The sequence below is a fragment of the Protopterus annectens genome, chromosome 1.part0, assembly GCF_019279795.1.
Source record: "Protopterus annectens isolate FY-2018-M chromosome 1.part0, PAN1.0, whole genome shotgun sequence".
Classification (NCBI taxonomy): Eukaryota; Metazoa; Chordata; order Ceratodontiformes; family Protopteridae; genus Protopterus; species Protopterus annectens.
The window spans coordinates 762,727,305-762,740,232 of NC_056725.1; the positions used below are offsets into that span (position 1 = coordinate 762,727,305).

At 40.8% G+C, this 12,928-nt stretch overlaps 1 protein-coding gene across 2 annotated transcripts in view; it reads left to right on the forward strand.

Annotated features, from left to right (window-relative positions):
• Positions 1-12,928, forward strand: part of LOC122794406 (CTD small phosphatase-like protein 2-B) — a gene marked incomplete at its 5' end in the record, with an annotated part of 676,938 nt that overhangs the window by 557,662 nt on the left and 106,348 nt on the right. For both annotated transcript variants that reach the window (XM_044062775.1, XM_044062783.1), the window contains 1 exon segment: positions 5,762-5,888. In XM_044062775.1, the coding sequence (XP_043918710.1) occupies positions 5,762-5,888 (127 nt within the window).

Sequence of the window (12,928 nt, forward strand, 5' to 3'; positions counted from 1 at the left end):
AAACCTGGTAATTTGTTTCAAGGCAATAGAAATAAACCTCTAGCTGTCGACATCCCGTCTCCTAGCTGCCTTGAAACTAACTTTTGTAGCACATCATAAAACACTTTTAACTTAATTTCTTAGAATTTGTAAGTTAACTCTGTATGTTCCAACTTCTGTTAAAGCATCCGTTGCACAGGTACATAGTCGATACACATTTCTGTTTTCCAGTAGGGTACACTGTGGTTATATTCTTGAAGCTCGGTACATGACATACCGTTCAACACACTTCTGCACAAGTAGTTTAATATCCACATAACATATAGTTCTCTTACATTTAGAAAACAAGCCTATGCATCATATTAATATTCACAAATGACATATTTACAAAATTCCAGATAGCTGGGCTGGCGGTGTCATGCTTCTATATGTCATATTAATATTTTCAAGTGACGTATAATTATTTACAAAATTCCAGCTAGCTGGGCTGGCAGCATTTTAGTTTGTCACAGCTATGACTTGGGAAAGCAGCCCGCCTCTCCCCAACCAGATTCACCTGCAGGACCCAATCATACAAGACTTGCCCATTCCCCAAACCTTGTTAGGAAAGGGATTTTACTTGATCTTTTTTGCCTCAAGAAAGGAGGGCAAATGGAGGTCCATTCTGGGCCTCTCCCAGCTAAACACTTTATTTTAAAAAGTTCCCTCTTTCAAAAATGATGTCTGTACACGTTTCTACCCTTCCTCCTCATTCATGCCTTTCTGGTGTCATTAAACCTAAAGGGATGTTTATCTGCATGTTCCCATTCATCCTTCCTGCAGAAAAATTCTCAGGTTCTTTACTGGATCTTCACATTTTCAGTTTACTTCTTTGCCTTTTGGTCCTTCTACAACTCCAAGGGTTTTCACAAAGTGTCTGGCCTCAGTGGATGACTTCCTACTCCATGTGTTGTCCAGGACCACCCTTCTCAAGAATCTTTTTACACTGTATGACTTGTGTTACTCCTGGGGTTCATTATCAATTACAAAAATTCTCAGCTTATTCCCACCCAACACTTTTGGGATGCAGCCCGGACACCTCCACAATGCATGCCTTTATTCCTCAAGAGAAAGTTACCTCCCTAGCCACTAAGTTCTTAATGCTTTCTGTCAAGACTCGTTGCTTCTCAAGAGTTGCCCTCAGGGCTCTAGGGTTCATGGCTGTCACAATTCCAGTGATTCCCCTCATCAGACTACACATGAGGAAAAATGGTATCTGAAATCAGCGTGGTCCCAACATTCTTATCCTCTTGAGGCCTGCATCCCTCCTCTTCTTTGCCTCAAAAAGGAACTCTATTGGTGAAGCTGTCAAGTTACTATCAGTCTAGATATTCCCTTCACTCTGACCCTACACAACCAAATTTTGTTTACATTTGCCATAGCCAAGACACGGGAGGCTTGGACAGGAGCCCACAGGGTTCAGGGAATGTGGCCTGCCCAGGTAGTGAAGGAACACCACAACCTAAAAGAAATTGGGGCAGTTCTGCAAGTCCTACAGAGCTTCTCACATCTTTGGAAGCCAAGCAATCTACTGCAATACCAGGATGACGTGGTATATAAGTAGGGAGACGCAAGATCCTACCCTCTGTGCAGGCTGGCACAGGAGGTCTGACACCTTGTCTCACCTGAATTGTACACTTACATTCTGCTAACAGGGGAGTATACATTTGCAGTATTTGAAAACTCTCTAAGCAAGGGACATGGGGGACCCTCATGAATGGTGTTTGAACACAAAAATCTTCAAAGCCATCCCTCTCATGTGGGGAACACCCCAGATAGATCTTTTTGCTTCCCCAAAAAGTCATCTACTCCCACTTTTTTGCACAAGGGACCCATCTACTTTAGCCTGGAAGACAAATGCTTTCTCCTTCTAATGGGATGGTTAAGTTCCTCTATGTATACCATCCTGTGCCTCTGCTTCAAAGGCTCTTGCTCAAAGTCCAGAAGAAAACTCCAAAATTTCTGCTTTTGGCCAAGACAGAATTGGTTCCCCTTCCTATTTCAGCTATCAAAGGGAAATTTTTGGAGAATCCCTCAATAACCAGATCTAATCACTCAACAGAAAGGGCAGCTCCTTCATCCCAATCTGACCTACGTCAATCTCACTCTCTGGATGATAGAATTTTAATCACTACAAGATGCACATTCTCTGAAGAGGTTATTCAGGAATCCAGGAAACTCAACCCCAGAAAATCTCACACAGCCAAATGGAAGGGGTTCTCAATCTGGTGCCTTAAGCACAAACTGCAACCCCTTCTGTTAGACATCCACCCACTGTACTTCATAATTTGTTTGACTTACTACATTCTGGTTTGGCCTATGCTTCCATTAAGGCTCACTTATCTGCCATTAATGCTTGCCTATCTTTGCAGCTCCCTCTCATGTCCAGGACACAGGTTAAACTTTTTCCTGATATGGGTTTTGCAACTTAAACCTCCAAGGAAGCCTATCGCTCCACCATGGAACTTTAATTTTGTTTTGGAAAAACTCACCTTACCTCCATTTGGACTGGCTGCATCTACCATTCTCAAATACTGCACTTGGAAAACCATGCTCCTTGTGGCCCTGACTTCAGCCCGCAGAGTCTCTGACCTCCATGCTGTTTAAATGACAGAAATTGATAAGCTTTCATACTGACTGCTGCTTTGGCCTGTTCATTCGTCCACACCAGAATGGAAAGTATACCTTTTCACCGAGTGGCTTTGATCATGTCTTGACCCTGGATGTGAAAGTCAATAGCTCACAAACTGATGAAAGTCTTACTAGAAAGTAAGGAAGTGTGCTCTCACTATTTTATATGCCTTAGGAGCTTTGTAAAGTTTATTATTGCATATTTGCTTCCTTTTTTCCTTTTGCTTACTAACAGGTGATGGTCTCCTTTTTTATCTTTGTTGAAAGGTTGCAGTTTGCATGATCACTGGAGCTAAAATGTGGAAGGAATTTCATTATCTTTTTTTTTTTTTTTTTCTACTTACCTTTTCAGACTCTGGATGATTTTGTTGCCTTTGAGAAATCACGTGTAACACTTGATTTGTCAGGATGCAATAAAGAAGGCAAAAACAGCCATATTCATCACCATTTGCTTTCAAAATGTGCAACACATAGAGACCAGATCCGATATAGAATTCCAGCACTCAGATGAAAAAGACTAAAGTACCTAACAGCAGCAGTGGGAGGGCAGCTAAGAACCATCATGTAGCCTCATTTTAATTTCCTTCATGTTTATTTGCATCCATTGCAACTCTGAGAAAGCTAGTTAATCGCAGTGCTTGCAGGCTGACCTTGTGAAGTGGCACTTGTTGCTAATGAATAAAATAGAAAAGAGAGTCCTGCTGTCCTAGTGAGCAGAAAGAATTGAACAACCTCAGGCATGTGTACATGTACGTATACCTTATGTAGTGATATGCTGTGTGTTACCTGAAGATGATGTGTACATACTGTTAGCAGGAACTTGGCAGTTTAATAGGTATGAAGAGCATGCACAAGACTGATAGTTTTCCCCCATTGTAAAATGCATGTAGCTGTAACAGTGCATTACATTTTTAATACAGTCCACTCTGATTTGATTTGGAGTGGGTTTATGATTTACAGTACACATTTAAATATCTGTTGTGTAGCAAGTCCTACATGCCATCTCCTGATTATCGGGGTTGCAAGGGTTGGAAAATGAGCAGACCACATATTAGGAGGCTGCTAGCAAATTTTATTTAAACTTACAATTTGCTTTTCCCGAAGCCTCTTTACAAGAGGATAAAGCAGTGAAATTTAAATGGCAAGTTGAAGAAACTGCAACTAGCTGGAAATAGTACTGAATCACATCATAACGTGAACATTGGGGAAAGGTGGTTGCTAGAAACATATGTAATAGTAATATGCATGCTTAGTGCATTTAGTGCATTCGAGATTTAAAAGGGTCAATACATTTATTCTGTTCACACTGCATGAATCTGCACAGCCATTAGAAACTTAACAAGAAGAATTATGTTTCTGCTAATGTCAGCAAATAAAAGAAGTAATTCATTTTTGCTAATGTCATGAAATTTAACAAAGGGATGTTGATTTCTGCTTATGCCATGAGAAAACATACAGCTGCTAGAAGCTATTGATAAAGAAAACAATAGAAGTTTAAACCGTAGTCAGCATTACTTGTACTAAAGCTAGAAATGTACATTGAATCTAGGTAAAATGTAACACATGTATTAGAACAGTACAATAGAAGAATTAAAATATTGAAATGGACTGACATAAACCCAAGGCCAGGTTGTTTTTCTCAAAATGTTTTACAGAACAGCAGATATTTTAAACTTGGTCAGCAATAAGTCTAGCAACATTTTCTGTAGAACATACAGAAAACTGTATCTAACTACGTCAGCAATAGAATGCAACATTTTATGTGTGACAGGAAGAGAACTGTATAAGTATAACCTACTAATCATTAATCATTCAGACAAACCTTGTGCCTACATGCTTTGTCTCCTTGTTGCAAGTAATAAAGGGTGCCTTGCTTGAACCTAACGTGAATTGGTCTTTGAAGTTTTTTCCTTTGACAGTGGTAAAGCACTAATTCATTCATTTATTCATTCTGTCATTTGCTTGTTCTTTCCATTTCAAGTCACATGAGAGCCAGATCTGATCTTAGTGCTCACTGGACACAAGGCAGGAAATTAATCCTGGAGAGGGAAGCCAGTCTTTTGTGGGATGGACGTATTTCACACTTTGTATGCATACCTTAAAGCAGTTTGGTGAATCACCAGATCATGTTTTTGTTACATAGAAGGAAACGAGCAGCCACTAAAAACTCATGCAGACACTGGAAGGATGTGCAGATTCACGACAGAAGGCAACCCATCGATGAACTAAACAACATTGTCGTCATTGACGGCACAAACCTTCTGAATAGGGTTGCCACCTTTTCAAATACCCAAAGTGGGAGAGTTGTGGTACAAACATCAGATTTTGCAGGCCAAAACATACCCACGACCAATACAAAGGACAGAACTTCACTTTTTTTGCCTAAATAAAAGCTTATTCTTGTACCATTTTAGTTGCCTATTCTGTTTCTTATAACATGCAAGTGTTTCGGATAGAGAAGAACTGTTTTATGCAACTATTACATAAAATATAGGAAATAATTTAGCCCTAAAATCTCAGGACATTTGCCATTTTTACAATTTTCTTGCAGGACACAACTGCCCAAAGAGGGACTGCCCCTCACATAGTGGGGCAGGTGGTAACCCTACTTGTGAGGCAACAGTGCAAACGTCTGTGCCACTCATATACATAGCTATTTTAAAGGGTATAACTCACACCCATCCCTCCAAGTTGGCACCACCAGCATTCATGATACAAACTGAACTTGGGTTATTTGACAGCAAAATCACTACTCCATTGTTCTGTGCCGTGGGAGCTAGCTGTATGTATTTTCAAAAACATGTCAGTAGTTATGTAGCAGATGGTTCAGTGTAGATTCTTTAAAGTGTTTGTTATTGGAATAGTTGGCTAATTTTTCACCATGCTCTCCCTACTTCATCCGAGAGGAAGACATCTGGATTTTTTACTTGCAGTTTTAAACCAGAAAGGATTAGCAGTGGAGTATACAATTTTCATATTTCTTTTTGTCACTAGAATACAGTTCTGTTATGTAACAAATTTATCTAATAAACTTTTAAATACTACTCCATCTGTACTCCAAAAAAAAAAAAACTTTCATAACCACTCACTCTGCACATGCTGTTTTCTGTAGGCATCGTCTCTTCCAGGAAGACTGTATCTGTGTCAAAGGCCATTATATTAAAGACCTGTCGCTCCTCAAACGTGATCTGAGCAAGTTGGTTGTGGTAGACACCTCAGTGCACAAGTTTGCTTATCACGTAAGTATCACTGCTTGTGTTAACTGTAGATTCCATGGTTCAATATAACTAGAATTTTATTTTATTTCATTTTGTGATTCTGGGCATTGGTCATTAAGCCTGGATTAATGATAAGGCAGTCCTGCCTGACAAGACCGCTCAAGCCCATCATTTCTGCAATTTGCATTTTGTCTTTGTCTGATTTAAGTGATCTTACTCAGTTACTTTATAATGCCCTTCAAAGGGATTACTGCTGAAGATCTTTCATAATATGAGATTTCTAAAACATTCTATTCGAGCTAGAGTTCCAGTGCATTAGTGATGTCGTTTCCCTGTAGTGCTAGGTTATCCCTCTCTGCCAGAACATTGGGAAAAGCAAAGTGGAATATAACCTGTACAATATTCAGTTTCTTTTTCATGCTTTTTTCAGATTAGTTTACCTGTCAGTTCCAGGTCTCAACTTTTTCTGATTATCCTTGTACTTTATTTTTGGGTGTTATGGCATCCCTAGAAAAAAATCCACAGCAAAATGTATGTGTAAGTGCAATTCTTCCTAAAGATTGCCATCTTCATGTCTTCTTATATTGAGAGTTGCATGATATTCTAAGTTATGAATATTGCAAAGCTTCACTTAAGAATACTAAGACATTATAGGTTCATAGGATAATACTAGGCTATTGGCCCAGAGGCCCTTATAAGCCTAGCCAAAAATTTTGCCCATGTTCCCTCAAGGTCAGCACCTGTTTCCCCTGTCCAGCAGGGACACAGGTGGGATCCCAAGGGTATATTTTCTGTTTCCCATCCAGTCGTCCAGGCTCCTCTTAAAGAGGGCTAGAGAGGTACTCTGCTTGACATGGAGAGGGAGTCTATTCCACAGACGGGAGAATCTTTGGGATACAAATCTATCCCGCCAACAAGTTGTATTAATGTCGCAGAGCAGGTTAAGGCCTTGCGTGGGGGTTGCGCAAGTGGAGTTTATCTTATGGATATGCAGCAACTCCATCAAGGCTGGGTCTGAAATGGCTTGTATGCCAGACCCAGGTCACCTCTGAGCAGTCTGTATGAGACTGAGTAGGGGGATAGGGCTTTTAGCCTATCTGTATAGGATAGGTGTTTGAGACCCTGGATTCTCCTGGTCAGGAACCTCTGTGGTCTCTCCAAATGCTGCATGTGCTTGGCAAGATACATGCCAAAGGGGGCACTGTACTTGATAATGGGTCTGATAAGGGAGAAGTACAGAGATGTTATGACCTCCTTGTTCCTGGATGAAATACCCTTATTTATGAGGTGGGTCTTGTAGAAAGCCGTCCATACAACGGAGGCAATGTGGTGGTCAAAAGTCAGGTTGCTATCAACCTGGGTGCCCAAGTCCCTCACGACTGATTGTATGCTTAGTACGTTGTTATTAATGTGATAATTAGTGGGGATGACTTTTCCCCAAAGGGGATAATGATGCATTCCTTGGCATTCTGTTAGAGCCCATGTTTCTGGCACCAGTCATTAGTTTGGGTAAGGCCATCTTGGAGGATGTTCACATCACCAGGGGAATTTAAGACAGTGCCAAGTTTGCAATCATCTGCAGACTTGGTGAGCCACAGACCACTAGTTTTGGCTTGCACCTCATAAAAATATATCTTGACCACTTTCATCTGGTCTCCTTAACCAAAATGTCTAATTTGGAGGAGTAAACTGGCACACATTCAAATATTTTCTGCATACTTTTAAAGGTGGAAGACTGTAAGAAGAGTGTGAGAGGCCATAGCGACCATGCTAGGCCTTCAGAGGGATTACAGATGTATAGCCCAGAGAGGCCTAGGCTTGTGAACACAGACCCTGTTCCTTACTTGAGTTTCACCCTTACCTGTCTCAACCCCTTTGGAGGCATACAGTGGACTGCCAATACTGTGCTACAGCTAAGTTGTAGAAGAATTAATTACTGTACCACAACCAGAGACTGATCTCCAGGCACCCTCAGCTTGTGGGCCAAGTATTTCAGGAGCTCCTGTTTCTCATTGTCTAACTTCTCACACCAGACACCCAGTTTTTACTCTTGATATTTTTTGTTGACTTCTAGTGAACTGTTTAACTTTAATGACTTCCCAATCATATCCCCTGGTTGTGGGGTAATGAGACTTTTTTGGCAGGGTGGACACCAAAAACCTGAATATGAGGTGTAACAAAGGTAGAAATTGGTTGTCTTTCAATTTATTTCAGAAATTTGCAGGAAACTGCAAGGATTCGGCTATTTTTCTCCAAGAAACCAATGGATTGGCAACTTTGCATTTTCTGTTGATGAAAATACTCTGCATAGGTCACTGTACTGTTTTTTTTTTTTTTTTTTTGGCATGGTCTCTGTATACCCAGGGTTATTATAAAAAAAAATAATGCAAGGCTCAAACCCGTAGCCATACTTTCATCACTGCTCATAAAATACATCAGAATTTTGCCTGTGTGAATATAATATATCCCATCTATGTAAGAGTGACATTGCGCAGTCACTCCCACTGTTTAGTTGGTTTGGAGAGTATAACATGTACTATGGGAAGAGAGAAGTAGCACATTTTCCTGAAAGTGATTGTAGTCATTGATGCTAAAAAAAAGTCCTGTATAAACATTAGCAAAAGGGATACATTTTTGACTGCCTTGGTGTCCTGGTAGTAGTACCTTACACTTCCATCTATCAGAAAATGGATGATGAACACTGGCAAAACTCTCAACCAGAGTATAATGCAACCTAAAAGGGCAGATGATGAATGTATGTATAAGTAATGCTTATTTAGAAAAATACTTTTGTACATACCTGCATACATTTTACATAATTGGAGGAGACCATGTTTGGTTTGTGAGAGGGTAAGAAAGAAAGCAAAAAGTATAAGGGTATATTGCTATAAATACATATTAATTCTTGTCATTATATACACAGAGCTGCCAAGTAAAAAGAATAGGCAGTATTTGATTGTGTGTAAATATTTTGTTTTAGAGATACTTGGATTAGGGTAAAAGTTTATAGAAAGGAATGCATGGCTCATTCTGTGTACTGTGAAAGTGGGATTACAACTTCTTAAGGCAGTTTCTGTTGGGAACTCATGAGGATGGCTCCTTGAAGCTAACTTCTACCTGCTGTTGAGGGGAAGACCAGGAATTATTGAATAAAGATATTTTGGAGCATTTTCCTCTTGTTCTTATTGGTTTTGTTTCCTGCTTGGATACTCTGTGCCTCTTAGTCAAACTTGTCGGCTGTATCTTTCTCCCATTTGATCCTTTGTTGAGCTTGTGGAAAGCAAAGCTGTGAAATAATATCTGAATTGGGAATAAACAATCATGAAGTGTAAATTTAAGTACTGCCATCCATACAAACTTATGTGTTATGGTCAACCACATGAACAACTCCTGCCATCCACAGAGTTTACTAGGCATGGTGGGCAGTGGAGATAGATTGCCAGACCATTCTTCCATCACAAGTGTGTACACACACACCCACTCACCCCCTAAGGCCAATTTAGAAGCTGGCAATCAAAGTATATTATGTGTTTGGAATGTGAGAGAGAACTGGAGCATTCAGAGAAAACCGATGTGAACACAGAAAGATCATGTACACTCTACACAGAAGACACCATAGCTGAGAAATGGACATGCCGCTGTGAGGCAATGATGCTACCTACTGAGATACTTAACTTGTGTACAGAAAGATGTATGACTGCTTTTTTGTGTTTTGAGTCGGGTCTCAGAGCCTCTGAAGATCTGAACAGTTAATAAAATAACTGCACTAAGAACCAAGGAAGAGACTGTAAGTACAAGGCTGACAAATACCATACATAGACTATATCTGCTTCTCTTTTCCTTTGTTTGAATAATGTCCAGCAGAAAAATGATTGTCTGTGGGACCTGTGTATTCAAGCTCCTATGCAGAGGAGGAAAAATGTCCACGAATAAAATACCCTAGGGAAGCCAAGAACAAATACCAGGTAGGCTGCCTTAATAAAGGTACGGTGGGATGTCTGTGAAGAAGCTGGGCTACCGGTAAAGCCTTGAGAAAGGCTGTGCGTACCCGAGCACTTGTGGTTGAAGGCTGAGTAAAGCCTTTAGAAAGGCTTCGTATACAGGTCGTAGTTCCGGCTGGTCAGGTCGCCTGGTGAGAGGAACTGCTAGTGTGGCATCTAGAAATCAAAGATAAAACACAGGAAAAAACAGGTAAAACAATGTAAATGTGGCTCTGCTAAGGAGCTCTGCTCGCCGTGGTGGAAAAAAATCAACGTAGTAGAAGTTCAGATTCTAGAAGGTCGTACTTTATGAAGTAAAAAGTACCAGAAGTACAATCACCATCGAAGCGTAGTTCCTTTAATGGAAAGAGTGATCCTGAGGATTTCCTTTTATAAGAGTACCTGGGGGTGTGTCAGTGGGAGCCAATCAAGTGTGGGTGAAAAAACCTTTATTGTGATTGGGCACGACAACTTGACATCACACCTTACAATCTTATGGGTTAGCTACCCTGAGCCAGCTCATACGTGGTTAGTAGAATCACTCTAAACCTACAATAGTGAAGTTCGGAGATTAGCTAAAATCAGCTAAAAAAATGTAGTTAACTAAAAATAGTCTTGCTGGAAAAAAATCAACCCTTGCTGGTAAAATACATTGTTAGACTACACTTTTCGAAATCTTCGTCAGGATGGTGGACGACCTAAAAGAGCATAATAAGCAAAGCCAAGCGTACTAGAGAAATAGCAACAACATGTATGTAAAATAAGAAACGGGCTAGAAAACCAAAAAATAAGACCAAAAAATAAGAACCAGGCTAGATATCCAAAAAATAAGGTACAGAAATTAAAAAGAGAAACAAAATAGTGAAAAATTCTTAGATAATGGATATCAATAGAAACTAATGTATTAAGATACAGAACTGAATGAGGGCTGTTAAAAAAAAAAAAAAAAAAAAAAAAAAACAATCTTATAGATATATAGATATATATATATATATATATATATATATATATATATATATATATATATATATATATATATATATATGGGTTCATATAATATGGGTCGACAACTGACTAAATCGACAACCGCCCGTAGCACCAATTTACGAAACCGCAGCATCGACACTTTAAATAACCGACACCGACTCTACCAACAACGCTACACCGACATCGCGTATTACAGCTAACGGGTATTAACATGTGTGAGGTAGGGGAGGTATTGCTAAACTTATGTCACTCAGTCTAACATTATAAATACATCCCCTACCTCACACATGTTAATACCCGTTAGCTGTAATACGCGATGTCGGTGTAGCGCGTTGTCGGTAGAGTCGGTGTCAGTTATTTAAAGTGTCGATGCTGTGCGGTTTCGGTAAATTGGTGCTACGGGGCCGGTTGTCGATTTAGTCAGTTGTCGACCGTATCATATGAACCCATATATATATATATATATATATATATGTATGTATATATATACACCAGGGGAAGTATCAGACCATGAACTGGAGGTAGACTGGTGAGATCAAAACTGTCTGTTGCACGAAAGGTAACATTTCGTCAGTAAATCTGTTAGAGGTCCAGGCGCAGAGGTTGTGGTATACGGTGTTGTACCTTTCTGAGATACAAGACTGGGGTCAAAGATTCCGCATAGTTAAGGCCTGGTCTTTTCCTTGCCTGCAAACGTATTTGCCACTCGAGTTCCCTCTTCTCAAGCAGCGAGTTGTGGTCCCCCGCCTAGTGGGGATTTAGGGATGTGTTCAAGAACATGAAATTTTGAACGCATTGTGTCCTAGGTTCCTGAGAAGTATGCACTGCCAGCTGGTTTGTCACTTTCAAGTATTTTAAGTCATGCAGGTGTTTTGCTATCCTCGTTTTAAGGGAGTTGACAGTCTTACCTACATAGAAAGTATTGCATTTGGTGCACGCTGCCCTGTAAACCACTCCTGTGACATTGCAGCCGCCTCTGACATTAGGTGTGTAGTGTCTCCTGCCATTGGGGCAGTAAAAGCCTGCGGCACCGCTCATGTGTCTACAGTAGTGGCAGGGAGGCTCACTGCAGGCAAAGGTACCAGGGTTGTCAAGTTTAACTTGGCAGGGGGTGTTCCAGAAAGTCCCTAATGCTTCTTCCTTTTCTAGCTGTGAAGGAGGATTTCTCTGGAAAAATGTGGCCAAAAGACCTGTTATTTGTGATGATGGGCCAATTGTCCATTATGATCTGGATGTCTTTGTAGTCCATAGAGAAGTCCAGGATGCAGCTGAACTGGAATCTGGTTTCTGGGGTGGTCTGGATCCTGGTGTCAGAGCCCCAGGGATGCCAAGTTGGCGCTGGCTGATGATGGGGTCGAAGATCCTGTTGATTAGTCCTTCTGAGTAGCCTTGGGCTAAAAAGTCCATTTGTAGCTTTCGAATGTTGGTCAAGAAATCTGTCAGGTCCTGGGAGACTCATGCTACACGGATCCCTTGCGATTTAATAGTGCTCACCTTCTGTTTGAAGGGTGCATACTAATGGCATGTTTACCCTAGTGGGTTTTTGATAGAGGTTGTGTGTCAGTGTGGTGGAGCCTTGTTTCTTCCTCAGGTAAAGATCCCGAAATTCGATCTCCTCTGTACTTTGTTTGCTGGTAAAATGCAGGAATGCAGTGGTGGTGTTGATATAAATGAATTCCTCCAGTTCAACCTGGTTACCCTTCCAAACCAGGAAAATGTCGATAAACCTGTAGTAGCACGCTATGTTGTTAAAAAAGGTGGAACTGTATATGTGGTCCTGCTCCCACTTCCTTAGTGCCGTCTTTGCCAAACTCAGGGCCATAGCCGCTCCCATAGCAATCCCAGTGCTCTGGCGATAGTAGTGCCCATTGAAGTGGAAAAAATTGTTCTTGAGGAGCAGGGAGAGGAGCCTACCCAGGTGGTCCACTTCCCCTGGTATGGCCATGTGGTCCTTCATGTAGGCTTCAGCCATGGCTGCACTGCAGAAGTCATGTGGGAGTACCGTGTAAAGAGACTCCACATTGTTGGTGACCAGGATCCAGTCTCTGTCGATGGCTGTCCTTGATCTTGTTGAGGAAGTCCATAGAGCCTAAA